We start from the raw sequence: 23,834 nt of genomic DNA, 5'->3' as shown, positions 1-23,834 counted from the left end.
ATTACTAAATGTTCTACCATAATCTTATTCCAGTCTTTTGAACTATGCATTGATTATTTCAATTTGGGTCAAAGGTCTGCTCTAAGCATGTTTATATAATGAATAGATTACACTGTGTATCCAGCAATACGCTTTCATACAGAATTAAAACTAGACATCTGAGTCAGGCAGATATTCTCCAAATTTGTGCTTGTGTCCTGCCTTCATTTTTCTTTATTCTGCCCTATTCCCCTTGTATTAATTTTGAAATTTCTTCAGGCAGTCAAAATAGACAGGACTATTTTTCTATTCAGTGAAAGGCTCTAGTCCTGACACTACCTTTGTTGATAACTAAAAAATGCTTGTAGGCATGTAAACTAGAAGATTCAAACAAAGTATCTGTGTCTTAGCTATGCATCTTACTAATTATTTTTGGTATAGCTGCAAATATCCCGACTTTGGTGGAATAAATTTGGGAAAAAAAACCCCAACAGAACAATTTACAGTCTGTTTTCTCAGTGGATCTCTTGCTTCTGGAGAACTGGAGTCATAATGCTGGTATGGAGAGTTTTATTATTGACCAGCAAAGATCCTTGATATCTGTTCTCCAGCAGTTGTGTATTTTCTCATCTTGCTCTCAGTCAACACAAATAAGAACAAAGATAAATAGGAGTCAGCAAGTCTATGTAGAACCAGGGTTGTTGCATTTCTCTTAGTTGGACACTCCTGCTCTTGAAATAGAATTGCAAAACACCTCTGTCATAAGATGAAGTGGCATGCACAGGTCTGTGCATACTTTTTTTTTTTTTTTTTCCCCTCATGGAGTTTGTACCGTATGCAACTACTCAAAAAAACCCCACGCATTTGTTTTGGCTGGTGTCAGCCCTCAAAATTTCTCATGGGCCTTGGTCTTTTGGATAGAAAGGTAGGGGAGTTTATAACTATATGGAGTCGCAATGAACCACATCTAACAAGTTTTACAGGTTACTAGAGGTCCAGTGGACTTCAGTTGGAGAATTACAAGCATAGGGTAGGCATACACCTCTAAAGCTTTATCAACAGGGTGAATCCTGACCCAAAGTGCCAATTCAAAAGTGAAACACGATTAGTTTCTGAAGCTAATCGCCATTAAAGGCTTAATGTTCTTCGTTATGTAGCTTCTGACTGATCCTGCCTCAGATTTTTCATGCCAACATGGCCTTCATCTGTGCAGGACAGTGAGAAACAATACTGCCATGAGATTGCAATTTTTTTTAAAATGCAGAGAACGCTAAATCATCGTGATGCTAGTAAGAGCAAGTACAAACCTACTGTAGCTGTAATAGTGGCCTGGCCTGTGCTGCTGAGACCCACTTAGCTGCTTCATCTGACCCTTGTCTCCCTCCCCAGAGTCTGGAAGGTGCTGCTTTTGTGACTGCTCTCCCATCCAGCTAATAAGAGGTTCTTCTTTGCCTACCTGCAAAATGTCTGAGAAAAGCAGAGATGTTGTACCTGGACAACCTGTGAAGCAGGCAAGGTGCCATGGTCTGTGACTCTAAACTATTTCATATTGGACATACTCAGAACAGCAATGAAACAGGTTGGAACAGCCTAGACCTTTTCATTGAGTTGTGTTTGTAGATTGTGTACGTGGATTGCATTTTGTTCTTGTAAGGCACGGAAAAGCACCAGGTTAAATGGACAGAGTAGAAAATGGTAGTCTGAGTTGGACTAATGAATGCAGAGCCTAATGCTGCTTAAGAATCCAGTTTATTTTGGAATATCACAGCTGATGTGTGAAAATGGGGGTTCTTTTCCCTTGCTTCAACAATAATTTTAGTATAAAACTTGGACATGAGAAGAAATATTAGTAAACGAAGGAAGAAATGCATTGAGGAACTTTCAATGTAGGAATTATTTTTTTGGTGCAAACTGGGATTAGAAAATGGGATTAACAAGGGATTTTAAATGTGTGTGTTGGCCATGCGATCTTTTACATATGTTGCAGCTTTCTGCAACATTCATAAAGAGCTTTTGTTTGTGAGAAGCAGAGGAAAAGCGAGCAGCTATGAACTGCCACCTTGTCTTCAATTTTTATTTCTTCAGAGGAACAAAGCATGCTTGACTTTGAACGCATCTCTCATTCATCCTAACATAAAAACATTGTGTTAGATGATGTGACCTAGTAGAATAGTTGCTAGTACCAGTACAGTGCATTAGGTTGTTCACTGTGGTTTTGAGGACCAGCTGTGGCTCACTTCTGTCTTTGCAGTCTGCCAGCAGTTCATGGGCTGCAATTTGTTAGAAACTGTTCTGATTTACATCATTAGGACTAGGTCAAAAGCTCCTGCCTCCTACAGAAATCAAATATCTTTTCCAGCTGTCACTGGGAAATGCATTCACTGAACGCTTTAGGCTTTCCAGTATTTTGCTGCCTTATTTCCATATGTGGTAGATTGAATGAGGCTAGTTGCTTTGTTGTACAGACTTCTTACTGACACTTATGTTTTTTTAGTAAACATTTTATTGATAGAGTAGTCCCATAACTACAAAGCAGCAGTGCAGCACAAGTGAGATACAAAACTGGGATTCCTGACTCCTTTCTCCTGGGCTGTATCATCTTTTGTGGCAGATGAGCTGTGAATTATCCAAAATAAGGTTTGAGCAAATGAAAGTGTACTTGGTTTGTCTCGTGACAGACCCTTTATTCAGAAAACTACTGCCAGCTTTTCAAAAGCTTGCTGTGGGATACCTGCTTCACAATATTCTAATTAATATTTGGATTTTAAATGTGTGTTGAATAGCTCTTGAGCACACTGTTGTTGACATGGCAGAGCATCGGTCAGTCCTGCAAGTTTACCGCTATGTAAGCAACAATGTATAGCTGTTGTTCCAAGCGCTTGGAAGTTTTCTCATAAAGGTGGTGCTCCAGACGCGCAAAGTAAGCTGTTCCCCAAACTAAAAAATGTTCTTCACAGATTGTGAGCCATCTGAAACTACTTCTGAGAAATACTGGCAGAATTTTGGGAACAGGCTTTGTGAGGTAAAGAGCGGAGGCTGCCATGAGTTGTGGCTGGATCAAGGATACTGCATTCATTCACAGTGGTTCTGCAGGGGAAAGAATGGACTTTTCAAGTATGCTAATACATGGTTATCTTGAGTTAAGGAGACCATCTGTGAAATGTTTGCAGAATCTCCTGGTGGATTTTTCTTTTTTTGTTGTTTCATTTTGGTTTTGTTTTTTAATGTAGAAAGCATAGCAGGATGTCCAACCAGAATAACTGTCTATGTAACTGCACACACAACGTGTGCCTCTCTTGCGTGTGTATTTAAAACGAAGGTGTTTAGATTACAGTGTCGGATTAAATCCCTAGTTTGTATTCTGTGTCCCAGATGGTCACCTTGATAGCTGTTGTCTGCTGAGCAAGATTGGGCATGGTTGTGGTGAGACAGGAGGCCAAAACCTGAGGGAACGCTTTTATGCCTGGTGTTATGGTTGCTCTTTCTCTAGCTACAGAACTTGTTCAGGTAGTTCTAGTAACGCTTTCTTTTGGGTTTTATCTTTCTGAGGGAGGAGAGGAGGAGAATACCATTATTTCAGTTCTCTAGGACAAGAAATGTGTTTTCCATTGGAAAAGTAGCTTTTGATAATGTGTCTTTTTTAATACTATGTTAGGTACTTGGAGAGAGGAAATACTGCATTATAGCTAAAACCCGTGCTGTCCTGTGACTTGACTTAGCTGAGTAATCACTGCACCTGACAGTCTGTCTTTCTCTCTCTTGCTTTCAGCTTATGACTTTGAATATATGGAAAGTCTGTGCCTCTTTCATGTTAGCCTGAGTTGTAGGTTTTCTTTTTTCCTTGAGGTGGGAAGGAACAGGCTACTGAAGGAGCCAGATCAAAAGATCTAATTTAGGGAAATATACATCTTACATTGTCCCATAACTCTGCCACTCCCATTTCTGTTGAAATGTGGGGTTAAGTTTATTACCCAGGTTAATTTTAGGGTGTTCTTCACTGCTCAAATGACTCTTATCGTTAATTTGTGTGTTTTGATAAGAAGCTTTGATAAGTATTTATTAAAGGTTTTGGTTTTGCAGCTGGAATCAGTGTAAAATAAAACATGAGAAGTCAAGGGGTATTGCATTAGGAAATACACAGGTTTGTTTTTCTCACTCAAAGGAAAAAGTCAAAGAGAAGAGAGAGGACTGAAAAAAAAAAAAAAAGGATACTCCCCCCTCCCCTGCCCCGGATCAGATTCTTTTTAATGTTTATAATTAACTCTGGAGCAACATTAACCAGTCTTTCTTAGGTGCTTCTACATGCTTTCAGGCACATATATCCTGCTCTGCCTCTATGACCATTCTTGTCACTTGTGCTAATTAGACAGCTTTAAAGAAGGAGAAAGGACTTTCTTCTACCATCCAGGCTAATTCCTAGTTGATGTCAACTTATATTCTCCCATCTATTTTTTTTTTTTTTTCTCCTTGAAAGGAAGTACTAAAAATAGAGGGGGGGGGGATCAATCCCCCTAAAATAGAGAGGCTGCAAATTGTTGTATAAGAATGCAGTTAAGTGGAGTGTTCCAGCACGGCTGTTGTGATTGAGGTCCCCGAAGTTTGTCTTAAACGTGGCTTTGCTAGGTTAGGGTTCTCTGCTGCGCCTCTTTTTTGCACAGAGCGTCCCATGATCCTCCTGCTGTTATGCTGAGATTTAGAGGTTTTAGGTTCCCCGTATATGGTCAGTTTACCCCGCTAATCCTCTTTTCTCTAGAGTCTTGAGAATCTGTGACTCAAAGTGACTTTGTTTTCAAAAACAAAATGTTTGTTTTGCTAAAGGCCTGTGATATACTGAAAAAGTTTTTTTTTTTTTTAAAAATGCGCCAAAACTTAAGTGCATATTTTTCCTTAACAGCCTATGATGTTTTTCTTTGCAGAGATCAGTAGTTTCCTGTAGCACTCTTGTCACCTACATTTCCATTTCAAAAGACGCAGGCTTTGTCGCTTGAGACTGAAAGTCTGTTGATTTGCTTCAGACCAGAGATTGGAGACTATTTAAACACCATCTCTTTATTGGGATCCACAGAAAACTGTTTAAACCTGGTTATTATTTTTAAGACAGTTTACAAAAGAGCCCTTTTCACTGAAATGTCTGCCAGAGAAACTGCTTTCTTGTTGATTTGTACTCTAAATGCGTAAACTGAGGTGAACCACACGGCAATTGGGTAAATTGAATGATGATTTTAACTGGTAACATCTTCTATTTTTTTGGTAATGTGTGCAGGGGCAGAGGGTGGGACAAAGAGAGGACAACTACTTAGTCTTCTCTATAAGCTTGATAAAATTTAGATCTAAGCAGGCAGTTATACCCCACGGTTGTCATAATATTTTGCATTTGGTGCCTTTTTTCACACTTTTGTTTTGTTTGGTGTCAGGGATTGTTAGTTAATTACTTTCCTTTCTTCCATCATCTTGGTTGTTTTCTGCTTGCTTCCAAGCTTGATATATGAATAAATAATCTGATTTAAAAGGCATGCACATTTAAAGTTTTGTGAGCAGCCAGGACAGTTTGTACCAGAGAGTGCTAAATCTTGAGCTATACAGCCAGTACAGCTGGAGTCCAGAACACAGTGTTTTTATCTCCATAGAACAAATCTGTGTATGTAGGTGTACATGCGGTGTGTAACTCCCTTCCTGTGTGGTACAGATACAGTATGTTCACTGGTGAAAGCTGCAGCATTTCCTTCAGATTGTCGTGTAATTTATCATCCCTTATTTGTATCATCATAATTTCAGGCAACATCCTTGAAATCTGGGGTTCTTCTGTGAGTATTGTACATATAACAGTGTGCCCAGGTGGCCAAGAAGGCCAATGCCATCCTGGCTTGTATCAGAAATAGTGTGACCAGCAGGTCTAGGGGAGGGATTGTCCCCCTGTACTTGGCACTGGTGGGGCTGCACCTTGAATACTGGGTTCAGTTCTGGGCCCCTCACTACAGGAAAGACATTGAGGTGCTGGAGCGCGTCCAGAGAAGGGCAACGAAGCTGGTGAAGGGTCTAGAGAACAAGTCATGTGAGGAGCAGCTGAGGGAACTGAGGTGGTTTAGTCTGGAGAAAAGGGGGCCGAGGGGAGACCTTATTGCTTTCTACAGCTGCCTGAGAGGAGGCTGTAGCAGGGTGAGTGTTGGTCTCTTTTACCAAGTAACGAGTGATAACATGAGAGGAAATGGCCTCAAGTTGTGCCAGGGGAGGTTTAGATTGGATGTTGGGAAACATTTTTTCTCTGAAAGGGTTATCAAGCATTGGAACAGGCTGCCCAGGGGAGTGGTTGATTCACCATCCCTGGAGGTATTTAAAAGAGTAGATTTAAGAGTATTTAAAGGTGTAGATGTGGCGCTTAGGGACATGGTTTAGTGATGGACTTGGCAGTCTTAGGTTTGCAGTTGGACTTGATGATCTTGCAGGTCTTTTCCAACCTAAATGATTCTATGATTATATAGCATAGGCTGTCACTGTCCAAATAGCTCCTCATTTGAGCTGTTAGGCTGGTAAAATGGATTTTTTCCATTTTCTCTTGTTTTAGAGAAGGGAACCTATGCTTAGATTTTCAATTTGACAGCATCTGTGGTCAGTCATGGGTCAGCTTTAGTCTTCTGCTCCCATTTTGTCCACTTCTTATTTGCTCTGACACATACAGATAAAGCTCTGAGTATGCTGAATATGTCTGGGCTAGTGAGACAGAGTTGTGGATCCTTTGACTGATGATAAGCAGGGACAGTACTGGAATATAAACTGTTGTTGGTGTGTCCAGGGAAGAGAAGGAAAGCAAAAATCAATACTTTCTGTTTTATAAACAAATTATCCGAAGCTTAGTAATGCCTCAACCCCAGAAATGGTAATAGAAACTTCACAAATCCAAACATTTTAGAAAAGAACTTTCTTTTTGGGAGTACAAGCTCACTCTTTTTTCCTCAGCTTCCATCACTGAAACTCAAACACTACTGAACCAAGTACTAAACTTCTGCACTTCTAGTCTATTATATAAAGTGTTCATCTTACCATCGAAGTGGTCAGAATAGTTGCTTCCAGTGCAGGAAATGCATAGTAGTTTCTAAGGGAGGTTGTGAATACTTCTGTGGTATTGCTTGACTTATGCAAGAAACTGCATTATCTTCTCTCTTGTGAGAACACCTTGTGTCAGAAATGCAGCTGAAATCATTAAGTTATGGAAAAACCAAAAAAATTATGTTGGCTAGTACTTTCACTCTCAAATTATAGACATTATGTTCATTTAGAAACAAAACCAGCTTGACTTTTCTCTAAAAATGAGATAGTAAATTTAAGCTAATTCTTGTGTCAAAGCATAAAAGAGGTAAGTAATCTAAAAAAGATTCTTACTGTGCTATATACTGTAAATCTTCCTGTTGTTTGAAAACAGAATGGAATATGAAAGTTGCATTAGAAGACTAAACAAACAGCTTTGTTTCTTGCTTGTAAGTTATGTTGGTATAGCTGTGTAGGATTGCAAGATGTTTCTTTCATGCCTTGTGCTTCTCATGAGGATATGATAGTTGCTCTTGACTATGCTAAATTGCTTTTGCCCAATTGTTTGGGTTTTTGATCATTTAGTGATCTTTAATTTGGGAACCAGTTGCTACTGATACCCAGATTGGAAACTCATTTTGAAGAAAAGTACTGAAATCCCAGAGCAGTGAGACTTTCACATGCTTGTGTGCCAGTAACTTCAAGGTCAAAGGTTTTTTCCTAATCAGTTAGTAAGTTTGACTGTGTGTCTCTCATATACATAGTAAAATCCTACAATTGATACATTGGCCTCTTGCAAAATTTCTGATCTGAAACTGGCAGAAAGATGATGGGATTTCTTTGCACATAAGAGTTCAAATATTGCACAACTATCCAGACCAGAGATGAGTAAAGTTTCTCTTTTAGCATATACCATACTACATAGTTGGATGTTAAAGAAATATTTCCTGGCAGGCTCTGTCAGTGGTTATTGATGGCCAGAGCAATAATGTTGTTATTCTGCCCAGGCAAGTAAATTGCAATAATCAGAGGAGCTGGCAGGTGAAATGATGCTGGAGCATCAGGGCTTCCTCAAGCAAATTAAAAGAGCAACAGTGAGAGAGCAGTGAAAGGGGAGTGTGAGGCTCATCCTTTACTCTCTTACATTTAATGTATTTCAGTGCTTCTGCTGGTTTTATTTATTTAAATGAATCCAGTATTCAGTATATGGATGTTGAAATATTCTGTGGTGTATGTATATGGTTTCGGTCTGACCAAATTTTTAATTGAGAAAAAACTCCTTTTGACACACACCTGTTGTTTTGCTTTACATGTAAAATTGCCGTTTGACAGTTCTGGAAATGTATGTAGTAAAACTTTTTAATTCGGGCATGCAGTTTAGCTACCCACTGCTATGCTGTCTGGTATTTTTTCTGGAAACTATATATGACGTAAGTACAGGCTGTCCTCTGGACCACAGTTGCTGCCAGCTGTTTTCTCTGTCAAAACTTGGATTCATTTCACTGCTGTGTCTAGCTACAGCGAAGTTAGTCTTGAACTCTTCTCTCTTCGGGGGCCTGTTGTGGTCATTCCATCCTTATTGATGCTGAAAATCCACCCCAGCTTGCCTACTGTGGACAAAAAAAGTGTATACCTCAATAAAAGGAGTGTAATGCAAATCTTGCCAGAATTCCTACCCTCTGCATATTAAATTTGGATTTTAAGGGGTTTTTTTTTGTGTAGAAATGCACTAAATTGTCAAGTATTTTCCCAAATGCACTCATACTCTCACCTTTTAAAAAATTAATAAGTAAATAAATAGCCTAAAGTTTGGGCACTTGGCCATTACTTAATGAATTACAGAACTCGGCTGCTCATTTGTCTGATTTCTCATTGTGTTTTTCTCTGTCCTCTCCCACTTGAATCCTGTTGCACTTGGGAAAATAAAGCTGTACTATCTAAGGTCTTTTTCAGCCTACTGGAAGAATTTTGTTTAATTTTCATGACTCATGAGCAGAGGAACTGGTGAAAATGTAACCTTATTTTCTGAACCTTTTATGGTCTTACTGATGACAAGTTATTTGGTAGCCATTTCATACAATGCTCTAATTATACGTGTGCAGGTGTGCTGAGTGCATGTTTGGACATGTTTTGTTGTGGAGAAATCACAGTATCTTGCAAGTTTGATCTCCTTGTGGGTTTTTGTCAACATATGCAAATGTTCAAACAGGCGGTAATTCCATACAAGTGACAGTGTTTTGAGATATCTGCCATTTTGAAGAGAGAAAACATTATGAATGGTTCTTTTTTATTTTTTGTAAAGATTTTCATGTTTAATGTTGACATTTCTGCAGACTTGATATACAACTTCATAAAATATTTCAAACCGTCAGTTGAATAGCATGTGCTTTTAAAGATGATAAAAATACTTGCTCTAGTCATTCATTAAGGAGGTGGCTACCAGCTTTCCTTGTGTTTTGGCTACCCACTTTCCATTATGGAATTTTCTTTGACTTGTGAAAAGCACTAACACTTGCATTGTTTGCAGAAGGCTAGAGCTAAGCAGGCAGAGAGCTCTGTCTGGGAAAAGGCCTTTATTGCCTGAAATCCTGTTCAGGATTCATTCAGTTACAAACTGTGGGGAAAGGGTGGCTTTTTTTTTTTCTTTTTCCCCTCCCTTGCTTGCTGCTGTGGAGGAGGAAAAGTTCTTGCTGCAATTAGTTATTGGATGTGAATTCTCCCAGATGATTTCTGTGCTCAACAGCAGCAGATGCAGCATGTGGAAAACCTGCAAGCTGGCATGTTTGCTGTGACCTTCCCATCCCAGACTGAGCTGCGCTCCCCCTCCAGTTTTCTCAATCACATCAAGTTTCGGTTGCACATGTGCTTTCTAAGACAATAGACTTCAGATAACTAGGTCAGTCCTGTTTCTTGGAAGGGGGAAATCTCTGCACCCTGGTGATGGGTCAGGTCCTCCTGCTGTATTGATGTAACACCTTTACCTGACTGCCATGAGTGAATTTTGATGACTAAAGAAATTAGGTAGACATGTCCTGTTAGTTACTTGGATTTTTGAAAAGTAAAGTTCTCTGAATTCAGAGAATATTTCATTTAAGATGAGCAGTGAGGGGTTACTGCTTCACTGTCCATATTCAGATTATGGATTTGATTATGTGGGGTTGCCCCCAACCACGAAACTCTTACAAGTTGGCAGATATAATGGCAAAATGGAGCTTTGGCCCAACAGTGAATTAGTCTTTACTTTTGCAATCAAAATAATATTTCAACACAATATATTCTGTTTTATGTAAATGTTATTGTCTGGGAAATAAGTCTGGGAAAGAAAGCGATACTCCAGAATTAAAACATTCAGAATGCTGATGTTGGATAAGTATCTGTACAATAAACACATTTTTTCCTGTAACTACTTTCTCCTCAACTGTGAAATTCTGTAAAAGAAATAATGTTTTCAGTTATATTGCACAATTTTTCATCCTTAAGCAGCGTGGTCTTCTGACTTACTGAACACCCTTGCTTGTTTGCAAATTGTCCTTGAGACATCAATAGCTTCATGTAGAATATGAATGGTTTGTGAAACAGGAATGTAGTCATCTTACAGAATAAATATGAGTAATGAAACCATGAGTAAATGCAGGAGGGCCTTCAAATCTGTGGTGTTTGACAAGAATGTGAATTGAAGAATACAACATCTGAACATTTATGTTCCATTTAGTGATTAGAGTTGTCTTATAAAAGACTTAAGTCAGTTTTAAATTTCTGCTAGAAAATTCACTACTAGAAGTCTGATCCCATCTTCTGAATTCATACATCTTTACATTAATAATAGTAAAATCCTGATCTCTGAAAAGGAATGTTTTAATCCTATTTCCTAGTTCAGTCACTCTTTGCAAGACAGTCCCCAAGTCTGTGCTACTTACAGAGCTGAAGGTATTGTAGAAAGTTTTACCAGTGAAAGCTTTGATGGTACAGCTATTTTGGCATTGTGTATTTAAACTGTTGCTTTTGGACTGATGCAGAGTTTTCTTCTGGGAACAGATTATATAGGTAACATTGGTGTCCATCTTGCTGCGGTAAGGTGCAGTGTGATACAGGGAAACCTTTGCAGCAAATCCTGAACTGCTAGTTTTTATCTTTGGGATCTGTGTGAATTTGGTGGAATGCTCTGAACTTTCTGCATTGCAAATTTGTTTTTCTTAGTCCTTGCTTTCTAATTTACTACTCCTTTTAGTCGGTTTTGTTGTCAGAGACATGGAGGTTGTAAGGACCAGGGAGATGGTTGTGATTCCTTTGAAGACAAATTACCCTTGTGGTATTACACACTAACTTCTATCACAGTTGCCTGACCCTTCAGCAGAGTCTTCAGGATGCAGGTCTTACGTCAGCGTCGTTGCAGGAATGTTTCTCCCTGAAGCAGTGAGTTTATTGGCAGGGTTTTGTAGAGCCAGGGATGCAGCTTGTCTTTTTCTTTCATGAATTGTAATTTATGCCATGTTCCTAAAGAGCAGAACTGAAAGATTTAGTCACTATCTGAGCTGGCAGAGGGGTGCACTTTTTTGTAAGAGCTGTTGGAGATGCCTTTATCTCCACTGAGATACTAAATGTGCTGTTTTGCCTAAGCTGTGTCACCAAGAGGAAAATGCCTTTGGCAGGGTGGACTAGGGCTGGCTTGCTGAATTCAAAGATCCAGCTAAAAAGGCAAATAATAGGTGCCCAAGAAGGTGTGGTGCAGCCCAGGGACAATACCAGTGTGATTTGGCTGTTTGCCCATACTTGCATAAGATGCTACTTTGTGATATTTTATATATGGTAATTAACATGTTAATTAGTTGTTTCTTGATGTGGAGAAATGTGGAGTTTGTACCCTTGTACTTGCAAGGGTACAAAGAGGAGAAATGAGTTAAGTCTGTTTTCACTGGTAAAAGTTGGAGAACTAGAGAAGGCAGATACAATGATACGTGTTTTATGTTATTATGCTGGATCCTTTCTGTAGGAGAAAACAATGGTTGGAGGTTATGGCTTCTAAAACGTTTTTCATATCTGTGAAAATAAGTGCTAAAATCTGAAAGCTTTCTTAACTTGACTGTTTTGATCGATGTAGAGAATAGTGACATTTAGACTATGGGATTATGCATTTGAAAAAAGGAAGATCATAAAATATGACAGAAGTAACGTATGAAATAGAAAACTTGCAAAAATGGTTCTCTGTCTTAAGTGGGGAGAAGGTTAGACTATCTCTGTCACGTGGTTTGTTCAGGCTAAATAGCCTGTTTTTACTTGTTGCATAATTATGCCTTAATTAATGACTCCAGCATGCACTGAAACTGGTAATAGGCAATGTCAAACACTGTGGAAGAAACATTTAAGAGCAGTCAGCTCCTAACAGAGGTGCTGTTCTGAAGGATGATATTTGTTGCCCTGATATTCAGTTTCTCTCTTTTTCTAAGATTGGGCAATAAAAATATGCTTTTCTTTTTTGGCTTCTAGGTCTTCACTTCTTGTTGTCATTAGTTGGGAGTTGTGACAAAATTTGGACTTTTAGTGTAACAGAAGAATGACATGAATTCCTATCTGTGACAAGTTAAAAAGAAAAATTCCACTAGAGATTAAAATCCCTAAAATTGTTATAAATTTCTTGTATTTACCTATAAATTACCTCAGTGTTGTTTGTTTTCCATTTTATTCTTGCAATTTCCTTTTTTCTGTTTGATGCTGAAATGCAAAGCTTTTTTCTTTAATTTGTTAACAAAAACCCTTTCGTGTTAATTTGAAATTTTTCCTAAAATATTTTTGCTGCTGTTGGCTAACTCTTCCTCTTTTTCATTGTATTTTGAAAATGTAAACTCTCATTTATGTGTACGTGTAAACTTGATCTAGAGTAACTTCATTCTGACACCAAATCTCTAAGGGTTTTTAGTAAATAATAAAACACATTGTAACTTTGGTACAATTGGTGTAGATTTGTCTCAGACCTGAGTGTGTAAATGTGGAGGATATGAAGCTGTCAACTCCTGGATGCTTGGGAGCTGCGGGTGGAAAGGTTCTTTTGGGCCAGCAGGAACAGAATGCTGTGTTGCTAGTTGAATTAAACCGAAATGGTGAGAGGTTGTGGGTTTTCTTATTTGTTTTTAAGGTGTGGGATGATCCAAACATGCTTACACTGTATTGGAGAGGAGGGGAGGGGAAGTCGAGCTACTTGATGAGTCAGTAATGAGTTGAATTTTAATCCCAATACTTGAATTTGGTAAGCTTTCAGAAACTCGTGAGTTGCTGTGGCAATGTGACATTGTCAAAACGGGATTCCAGAAACCTCCTCTGAACTTGATTTCCATTCTGGTTTTGGAGGGGAATGAGTAACTTTGTATTTTAACTTTATTGTCATTTTCTTCTGTCTTGATGAGTCTCTCAATATACTTATCAGATAAAAATTAGTAGTAAAAAGCTTATTTGGTTTTAGAGAGTTTGGAACATGTTACTGCTCTTAAGGATCTGCCACGTGGCTTGCATCTGCTAAGTTGATAAGTAAATCCTGTTTATCCACCTTACTAAGGTAATAAATAAATCCTGTTCATGTTCTCAGTGTCGTGGATTATACTAGATTCATTGTTCACCTTGCTAAAGGGGACACAGAAGACAAACACTGAGTTGCTTTTGTAAGCATTGAGATGGCGCTTGTTTTGTACAAAATCTCATACAAGTCTGTATTGCAGCTCTTGGGCAAACTATTTTAAGTGCTTTGTTCCTCTGAAGCTGCTTCTTAGCTCTTGGAAGTGAGATTGATGCCTGGGAAGAAGAGGGGAGAGGCTGACTCTCACTCAGCTTGTCCTTGCCTGTTTCACGATGGTGCATAGCTTGCCTGATCTTGGCCTACTGCAAGGAAAATGGATTGAGAAGTCTAATATTAGTCCTTAATGTAGTAACAGAGCTTGAAGATGAGCTTGGTAGTTAAATCTGATATTCGTTAACCTTCTAGCTTTTTTGAGGAGAATGTTGTGAATGAGGCCAGAGCAATTTTAACCTATGTTAAATAAAGCTGCTAGAAGTCTGTCATTCCTGGAGCGTATACATTAGTGTCAATGAGGTGTATAGTTAGGAATGAGGAATGGCGATGTAATTCCAGTCCTTCTTAAAGAATCATCATGATACGGTAAGAGTGAAGCTTGATGTAGAAATCTGTATTTTGCTGTAGTAAAGTATTAACAGTAATACAAAAGGTAATTCTTCTGCCATGCAAAAGAGATCTAGGATAGCCTTAGGAAGCAATATGGCCTGGCTTCATGCAAGTTTTAGTTTAGGTGGCTAACACTGAAGTTAGTACTGATCTTAAAGGGAGTGATTGGAGTCTGGTGCTCTAAGTGAGGCTGGCCACCGCCTAGCAACTAATGGTGTCGTGTTGGCTCAGCTCAACTTAGATAAGGAAGAAAAATATTTTCCTCCAAATCCAAATGAAAAAATATAGAAGTATTTGTGTGGGGCATGGGCAGTGCATCTGGCGCAGGACGAGCTGACAGGAGTGCTTGTTACCAAAACGTTTCAGAGCAAAGTGGGAGAGCTGGCGTATGCTCCTTTTTCTTTTGGTGTGTTTTTAAGTAGTTACATTCAAACATGAAAAAAATAGAGTGTACTGAGACAAACATTAACGAAGAGAGACAATGAAAAGCCCTGGTGTCCTTGTGTCCTTCCCTTCTCTCTTTGCAAATCCATCTGTCTTTCTCTTCAGTCTTTTGGTCAAAACATTTACCAGATGCTGGGTTTCTTTTAGTGTTCTAAGAAAGTGAGTCTTTGAATGACTCTGCCTTGTGGGTTTGCCAGGATTACATTTTATTCAGGAAAGAGTGTTAGTGTTTGGTTGATATTTGAATGCTCTTTGATCTTGAATGCCCTGTTCCTCCCTTTAAATGATAGCAGCAGCTTTCAACAAGCAACAACCCTATTACTGCTTCCTATATCTTTCTGTTTGATGTTACTGTGTAGAATGTGGAGATTAAAGGGAATAAAGTGATTACTTCCTGGCCCCCTAAATTCTCACTGTGTTTTTTCAGTAGGCTACAGCATTATTTAGATAATGAGTGTAACTGGCTGTGGTGTTTGATACATACTGTATATACTGTGTTACTGTGTTATTCTAATGTGTGTAGCTGGAATCCCTGTATGTTTATGGTCTGTTATATAACACATACTGGTCTTGCAAGCTCTAATGCTGATGTGGAACAGTACTGGGATGTATCTGTCAGTGCCAGCTGAATAATTTTGCTGTACTAAAGGTCTTCTGACACAGCATGGAAGAAAGCCAAGTTACATTTATGAAATTTCTAACTTGAGCAACAATGCTCAGCATTTAAATTGTAACACAATAGTAAGAGAGTATAGTATTTATGATGATATCAGCATCTAATTTGTTTTTATAGAGTTTTATAAATGCCTATAATTATGTGAACATCTGTGTATGTACTGTAGGATATGTGGAATTTATCAGGGTAAAGGCTGGAGCAGTTTCATGCTGTTTGCCCCACAGTGGAAGGTTTGGCTGCAGATGGTCTGGCTCTGGCCATGGTTTGCCAGGCAGCAAGAAAATCCAACATAAAGCTCTGTTATCATTTTGAGTCTAGCCACCATGCTCATAATGTATTCTTGCTCTGAACTTTTGAGAAAGTTTTCCTCCATCTCTACTTGATACTCAAGTTTTGTTTCTTTTAGTGTAGCCAGAGGCAGACCAGAGACTCTTCCATTCCTGTGAATAACTTGGTACCAGTGGTTCTGCCCAGTAAGGTGCTAGTTTTCTGTTAGACTGGTGCTATTTTGGTGTAGGGAATGAAAACAGAATGTGACCTTAAATGTAAATTTACCTAAAATGAAACAAGAATGATGGATGATACATAAACACGTAGTTAATATCTGCTGACTAAGCAGGATTTAAAATCTTTTATTTTGGCAATAGTCAGGAATCTGATCATTGCAGCAGTCTGTTGAACCAAATGACTGGAGTGTTCTTACCCCATTCAGGAGGTTTGTTTCTTCCCAGTTACATCTTGCAAAATGTGATTGTTTTTTATTTTGCTCCGTTCACTTCTTATCTTTGTTGAAAGTGCCAGGTTCTTAAAATCCATCAGAAAAATCTCCTCCTATTTTGTTGTCTTTTCTTCTAGGTGTTGGTTCAATAGCCAGGTATCTGCAGCTTTTCTTGACCCATCAGGTCACTCTTCTGTGTCCCAAACCCTCAACCTCCCCCTACCTCTTAATGCTTCCCAAAATTTTCTGGAACAGTTCTTAAACATTTCAGAGATGATGTGTGGAAAGACATTGCAAAGATTTAATGTGTCTTAATGGCTTTAATACAATAACTCTGCAAATCTGGCTTTGGTGTGTTAAAAGGTTACTGCTTCCAACCACCTACTCCAGCCCTTTGGTCAGTAGTTTCCAATCCTTTAGCCGATTCAGTAAAGAAAAATGCATGAATGTGGCTTTCTGATCCTGTGAGAAACTCTGTGTTTTGATTTGGCCCCTCTTAACTTGACTGAAGACGTTGGACTTTGCACTGAAAGAGTCGAGGTGTGGACACAGGTTCTGTCTGCTGTCACTGTCGCCAGAGAGGTGGCTTTTGGTGGAGAGGAGGGTTATGCAGTCACGCCAGAGGCTGTTTTGCACCACTCTATAAAGGCTCATCAAAGCCCATAGTCCACTTCAGTATTTTAGTACTCTTTCAGTCTGTGAAGGGGAAAGGGGGTGGTGTGTGTGAGCAGTGCTGCATGCTTTCTCTTAACATGTACCTTGCTCAACATTATTTGCGTACTTCACCTCTACAAGTGGGAGAAAATGTAATAATTGGTTCCTTCCTCTAGCATGGGACTAGCTGTCATATGACAGGGCTTGGGTTGGGGATTATCAGATTCAAGAAAATGAAATAAGTTTGAGAGAGTGTGTGTTGTTGGACCCATTCTGCTGTAAATAAACTTGTGTTGTGACTTGGCTCACAAATAAGCATAACATTAGATGTTTAAGAAACTTGTTATTTTCCATATTTAAGGCCTTCACAGCTGGCAGAACTTGTTTCTTTTGCTGTCTGCCTTTTAGCCCACAAGACGTTTGAGTTAAAATATCCATGTTTCCTTTCATGTGGGAATTACGTTACTTTTTCCTTCAACCTTCTTATCCTTCTTCCTTCAACCCTGTGCAGCATCTTCATGTGTTGAAGGGTACCTGTACAGGCTTTAGAAGCAGTGACAAAAGGGAGGCGAGTACCTGGCAGCACTGCATCCCAGGGAACAGTGCTCTTACACGTAGGTGAGGAAAGGACTAATGAGAAATGGGTGAAAAGAAAGGAATGTGGAATGGCAGGGAGTAGAAAGCATTTTTTTCATTTTAGGTTGTGTCTTGCTGTTTGTATGTGACTTAACCTTTTAAGTGGTTGAACTGACCTTTCAGTGCAGCATTGTATGTCGAAGTTGTGTACTTGACTATGACATGTGATAAAACAATGTGTTGGATGTACGAACTATCATAAAGTTGGCTTTTAAAATAAAACAAGAACAACAAAAAAAGCCCAAGTTTGTAGTCTTTTAGGTCCAGTTAATATTAAAAACGAAAATGCTTAGCTGGTTCATTAAAAGAGTTGTTCTTAGCCCTTTGGAACTGCATGTGATAAGAAAAAGATTATGGATTAACTAAATATTTCAAATTGTCTTTAGCCTTGGCTGACAACAAAAGTGTGAGTAAAACCTTTACTGCTGGGTAGGAGTGTACCAGGGCATGCATCCTTTTTTTTCCCATTGAGCAATTCCATCCTTCCAGAACTCATGAACTCCAGAACTGCAACCTGCATATGTCAGCACAACAGAAAAGTGTGTGTACACTGCTTGCTTACAGCTCTATAAATCTTAATAAGGGTTTATAATGGTGATATTGTGGCTGAATATAGAGTCTGATTACTTTGAGGGATGTAAGAGTGCAGCCCTCTGATCCCAAATTGTGAAATGCTAATAGGTAAAAATTGGGTTGAAGAAAATATTTTAGGAATATTACAAAGCAGTTATTATACAAAATTAATTTTAATGCTGTGCATTTAACTTAAATAACTTTTGGCTTAGTTTAACTCTATTAAATTTCTAGTTCCAGTGCAACAATTCCTTTAAATTTGGTTTACGTATAAATGTTTCACTAGCAGAGTTATCTAAGTAAAGGATATAGAAAATCCTAAGATGCATATTTGTGCTGAGAAATATGCTAGTGAATTTAGGTTAGCAGAGTAAGACAACTGGCACAACTTACTGAGTGTTGTGCCTTAAACTTCTGTAGGTACAGGTGTGTTAGTATGGCCTGTGTCCTAAATTGTGGTTTAGTGAAGTGTAAGAATAGGTCTAATATGGTACACATGATCACATTTTCTTTCTACTATATAGCCGAAATCTGTTCAACAGATTCCCACATGAGATCAGAAGAGGGTTAGACAATATTGGATGTCTTGTAATGTCCTTAGGCAGACTTGTGTTAAGAGTTTCTTGTAAAAGTTCATTATTCTAGGGGTAGGGGGATCTTCCAGCCTTCTCAAAATGATTCCCTAACCTTCAATCTGTGCTTTTTTTCCTTGCAGACCTTTCAGCAGCCCAGAGAAAATTTGCCCATTCTCTGAGAGACTTTAAATTTGAATTCATTGGTGATGCGGAGACAGATGATGAAAGATGCATAGGTAGGTAGAAGTGACTATAAGTGGCTATATTTTGCCATGCCATCCTACAACATGATTAAACTTTTTTTTCTGGTCTTGTGTTACAGATGCATCACTTCATGAGTTTTCAAACTTCTTAAAAAATCTGGAAGAACAAAGAGAAATTTTGGTGAGTTGCAATAAAAATTTTGAAAAGCTGTATGTATAGAAAGAGTAAGATGAAAGTCAGAGTTGCTTACTGCTTTGTTAACCACCAAGATGTTGGTATCAATAACTTAACAGTGAAGGCTCTCATTGTGCAGCCTCTGGTTCTGTAGTCTAGAGTTACAGACAGCAGCTAGATCTAATTAAAGAAGAAAGCTGTTATGTAAGGACAGATAACTTATGAGTTGGTTTAAAATGGTAGCACTCTGATAAATTATGGCTGGCATAAATGGGAAAACCATCATAAGGTTGTTTACCGTTTACAGTAAAAATCAAGATGAAAGACTTAATACTGCAGCAGGACACCCGAGGTTGGGAATTTGGCCAAATTTGGATGCAGGATCTCTGTGGCTCCAGCGTCAACACTGACGTGGATTTGGGATGCAATCTGTTGGCTGGATGCAGTGGCAGACTTACAAACCTTTTCTTTGTAGGTGAGCTTTCTGGTGGGGGCAGACTATGACACATGCATCTGCAAGCATTTAGTTGCTCTGTTGTGTAGAAGGGAGCGTTCTGCCTTCCTGTGCCTCTGATTGCTGAGGGTTTTAGTGTAAGATGGGTCAGGTTAGCTGCACATAGACTGTGGGCTGAGAGTTCTGCAATACACCTTGCCATCTTGATTTCCTAAGTTGTCCAGAGGATGGGGGATTTCTTTCTGGATGGTACCATGGTTCTTCTCTGCAGTTGCATGCCCAGCTTGTGCATCAGAGCGGGGATTCATGGAGCAGATGATGTGTACCCAGTTTTCTTCTGAGTGTGGTCAGACTCTGCAGCTAGGAAATGCTCTTAGATCTGCCTAGGTAGCAATTATGTTGCTCAGTATTTGCCATGTGATTATATCTTTATCTTCCTGGAAGTCAGTGACCACTTGGCATTGCCGAGAGGAAACTCAGACTAATCTGTGTTCTGTGCTCCTCTCTGCCAGAAGCGGTGCTTGCAGTGTAGGAGTATGTAGATATGTGAGAAAAGAACTTGTGAACATTTTTATATATTTTTTTTTTTTAAACATTTCTCTCTCTGGCAGTCTTGAGCCTGGTAATAGTCATGGTTCTTTGAGTGTGCCATGTTATGTCCTGGTATGTTGTTCTGATCTGGAACCACATTTGGGTCAGAATTAGGGTCTATGTGGTTCCTTGCACGTTCCTACATACTAGAGACAGTTTTTCAGTATCTTGAGTTGTTTTGCCAAGTTGTAGGGATTTGCTCAAGTATGTTTGAATGCTGCTTTTGTTTTTTGTAATTCTGAAGCATAGTCTTTACTCTGCTTTTTCATGCCATCCATAGCTGTATTTTATTTTAATGAAGTTGCATACATCTAATTAGTGAAGGTCTTTGGGAAATTTTACAATGAAAAATACTTGTCACGTTATTTTCCACACTAATTTGGTATCAGGTTTTTGAGAGATGTCAGCTTCAGGACTTCAGAAGTATGTGGCACATTTCAGTGACTATATCAATAGAACTTCAGCAGTGCTAGATTACCAACAGTCAGCTGTGCAGAATCCAGCTCTGTCTGTATAGTAAAACACTATTGTTTTTCAGACTGAATGCCACAAAACAATGTTACTTTTTTTTTTTTTGTATGATGTCCATGCTTACACAGAAGGTGTTAGAAGATAGTTAATACCAGTTTCTTGATAAAAAAAGGATGAAATGTAGTATTTGTTAGAACAGTGACAGTTTGATGAAAAACTGGGGAGTATAAAATATTGTCAAGCAAATATTTAATTCCAAATAGAAACAGAATATATTTTCTGAGTTACCAGATTTGTGGCCTTTTCATTGTATCTGTAGTCTAGCAAATGTTATGTATTGTTTCTAGAGCGACTTAATATAATATTGGCCATAAGTCTCTGAGAAAATGATTGTGTGGTGACTGGTAAAGATACTTTTCAGCGGCTGCTGCTCTGACTCTTTTTTTTTTTTTTTGACATCTCAATGAATGTTTTAAGTAGCATGAGCTCTAAAGATACTCCCATGGAGAATATTAGGGCATGTTGCACTCACAGATGTTTGGAATCAGATCGGGGATCCAAAGACTTTCCAATAAGATGCAAAGTATATAGCAGGATTTTTTCCAGAAGTGTTCAGTTGTCTTTGTTACGAATGTTCTTTATTGACCATTTTTCCCCTTACCACCTTGAAGATGACCAGAAGGTTTCTGACTGCTTCACTTCAGTTTCAGTGTAGAATTGCAGATAAATTTCAGTTACATCAAGTAAAATTTAAGAAATCAATTAATAATTACAGAACTGAGGGCATTTCAGATATTGCTGTGCATTTAAATTTTTAGATATTTGAGTTGTTTTTTTTTTACCATATTGTAAATGAAACAAATTTGTGCTTAAAATACATTCTAAACTGAAATTAAGTGCTCATCACAGAATCATCTAGGTTGCAAAAGACCTCGAAGATCCTCCAGTCCAACCATGAACCTCACACTGACCGTTCCCAACTCCACCAGATCCCTCAGCGCTGGGTCAACCCGACTCTTCAACCCCTCCAGGGATGGGGACTCCCCCCCTGCCCTGGGCAACCCCTTCCAACGCCCAACAGCCCCTTCTGCAAAGAAATACTTCCTAAGAGCCAGTCTGACCCTGCCCTGGCGCAGCTTGAGGCCATTCCCTCTTGTCCTGGCGCTTGTTCCTTGGGTCAAGAGACTCATCCCCCCTCTCTGCACCCTCCTTTCAGGGAGTTGTAGAGGGCGATGAGGTCTCCCCTCAGCCTCCTCTTCTCCAGACTAAACCCCCCTGGTTCCCTCAGTCGCTCCCCATCAGACCTGTGCTCCAGACCCTGCACCAACTTCGTTGCCCTTCTCTGGACATGCTCGAGTCATTCAATGGCCTTTTTGGAGTGAGGGGCCCAAAACTGAACCCAGTAATTGAGGGGCGGCCTCACCAGTGCCAAGTCAAGGGGTAAGATCATTTCCCTGTCCCTGCTGGCCACGCTATTGCTGATACAAGCCAGGATGCCATTGGCCTTCTTGGCCACCTGGGCACACTTCTCAGGTTTTTCTGAAAATATTGACTGTGGTGTATCCAGAGTCCATAAAACTTTCTGTTAATGTTTACTACAAATTTACTTGTTTAGTTATCAGTTGTCTGGCGAATATTTATTTGGTGGATATTTAATAGTTTCATTCAGATGTTGGAGTCTTACACTTCATGATTTATCGTTTCTCCCATCTACTTCAAAGACTGCTGAAAATATATCCCAACTGTTGAAGGATTTAGTTGCTTGTGAAAAGGGAAGTTGGCATTAATCCATACATTTCACTGAAATTATTGCGGAGTGGCCAATACAAAAACAAATTACGTTTTTCCATAACACTGTAGCTTGGTGACATTCCCCAGGGCAGATAGGAAATAGATCAGTTTGTCCCTGAGAATATTCTGGAAATTATTTTTACATGTTAAGAATGAATGGAGTTGTAGGACTTAACGTGCTGCCCCCTTGACATTACAAAAGTGTCGTGGAAGGGATGAAAGGGAACTTCACAAGGCTACTAGGAAGAAGTTGGGGATGAACAAGCACCAACATGGCAATGCTAAGATACTCTGGCCCGCTACCTCGCCATCCTCTGGCTTGCCAGGGAGGGCACCCCACCTCCCTCCCAGCCCCAGTTCTCCTGTCAGCAGAAGCAAGTTTGGTTCTTGTGATGGAGTCAGAACAACAGGCTTTGCTGGGCCCTTGTTTAAGCTGTGGTGAGCTGTGGCGCAGGGCTATCTGGTAGGTACTGATCACCTGTGCTTGTTATCCCTTTCCTCCTTCACTTTCCTTTTTGCCACCTTCCTACCTCCCTTCCTCCACCCCAATGACCAGCCTATCCCTAATTAGTTTTCCCTGTTGATTCCAGTCTTGTTAAATCATAACCAAATTTGACAGCACTTGTACTGTTCCCTCGGTGATCTCGGCAGTACTTGGCACTCCTGGTGCAGTCACCCTGATGTGCTAGCTGGGCACGCATCCCCTCCCTGGAGGTCCTCCTTCCTGCCCTTTAGCTGCTTCTAGGGTTCTGTTTTTCACATAACTCTCCCTTAACCACTCAGGAAGTCCAGTCAGCCCTCAGGGCACTGTCTGTAAATTTTGTCAGCATCTCTCCCAGTTACAGGCTGTCTCCAGCAATCTCTTAGCTCCTGTCTAGGGGTGTCTCGTGTCCTTTTTGGTTAGCTTACTCCCATGCCAGGACTGAGTTGGCTGCCTGTTCCTGCAGCCCTGCCAGAGCTGTGACTTGCAACAGGGTCATATATACAAGTGCTGGTCTAACCTATTCTTCAAAAAAGTTCCAGGAACAGGGATTTCTCTAGTTTTACTCTGTTTATTCTTCTATTTTTTCACCTGATATCCATCCTAAGTGTCCCTTACTGCAGGTTAAGCTGGGAACTTTTCTACAGTATTCATGGAGTAAAACTGATCACTTTTCCTTTGTAGTGTTTTCACTGTTACCCTTTCAAAGTGGTGTTTTGCATCTGTATTTTTCCTTATTAAATTACACTGAGTTTAGACCATCTCTCTTTTATGTTAAAATTATTTTTAATCCTGCTTTCTGAAAGCACTGACATTTTCTCTTGGGTTTATGTCACTCCGCACATATATTAATTAGTGTGGTGGAGTTATTGGTAAGTCACTCCATAACTTGCTACGGAAAATTGGATCATGCAGGAAACTTGGCTGTAATTTCCTATATGATGCTTGATATGTCTTCTTAGCTGAACAGGTATTTTTCAGCGTAGTTTTGCAACCAGGATGTTGTTTTCTCATTCTTCGTGTGGTTTACTTGTTAAGACCAGGTCGCCACCTTTGCTTTTGAGAGTGTCATTGATGAGATCAGCTACTGTGCTGATCTCAAAAAGGAAACTAGATATTGTTCTTAACAAATTCAAAGTAACTTTTAACCTTCTGTAGTGTGTTCCAGGACTTTTGAGTATCAGAGCTGCTATGTCTGGTCTGTAACTCAGTTCCTGCTTTC

At 39.5% G+C, this 23,834-nt stretch overlaps 1 protein-coding gene across 4 annotated transcripts in view; it reads left to right on the top strand.

Moving 5' to 3' along the window:
* The window catches only part of ARHGAP10 (Rho GTPase activating protein 10), a 152,694-nt gene that overhangs the window by 23,601 nt on the left and 105,259 nt on the right, over positions 1-23,834 (top strand). For 3 of the 4 annotated variants that reach the window (XM_074823836.1, XM_074823837.1, XM_074823835.1), the window contains exons 2-3: positions 18,587-18,682; positions 18,769-18,830. In XM_074823836.1, the coding sequence (XP_074679937.1) occupies positions 18,587-18,682; positions 18,769-18,830 (158 nt within the window). Of the gene's footprint in view, positions 1-1,393; positions 1,504-18,586; positions 18,683-18,768; positions 18,831-23,834 lie in introns of those variants that run through there. The other variant, XM_074823838.1, reaches the window with a different exon arrangement.

The sequence above is a fragment of the Strix aluco genome, chromosome 4 (assembly GCF_031877795.1).
Source record: "Strix aluco isolate bStrAlu1 chromosome 4, bStrAlu1.hap1, whole genome shotgun sequence".
In the NCBI taxonomy this organism is placed as follows: domain Eukaryota; kingdom Metazoa; phylum Chordata; class Aves; order Strigiformes; family Strigidae; genus Strix; species Strix aluco.
The sequence above is the reverse complement of the archived record's forward strand: the minus strand, read 5'-3'. Positions and strand labels throughout refer to the sequence as shown.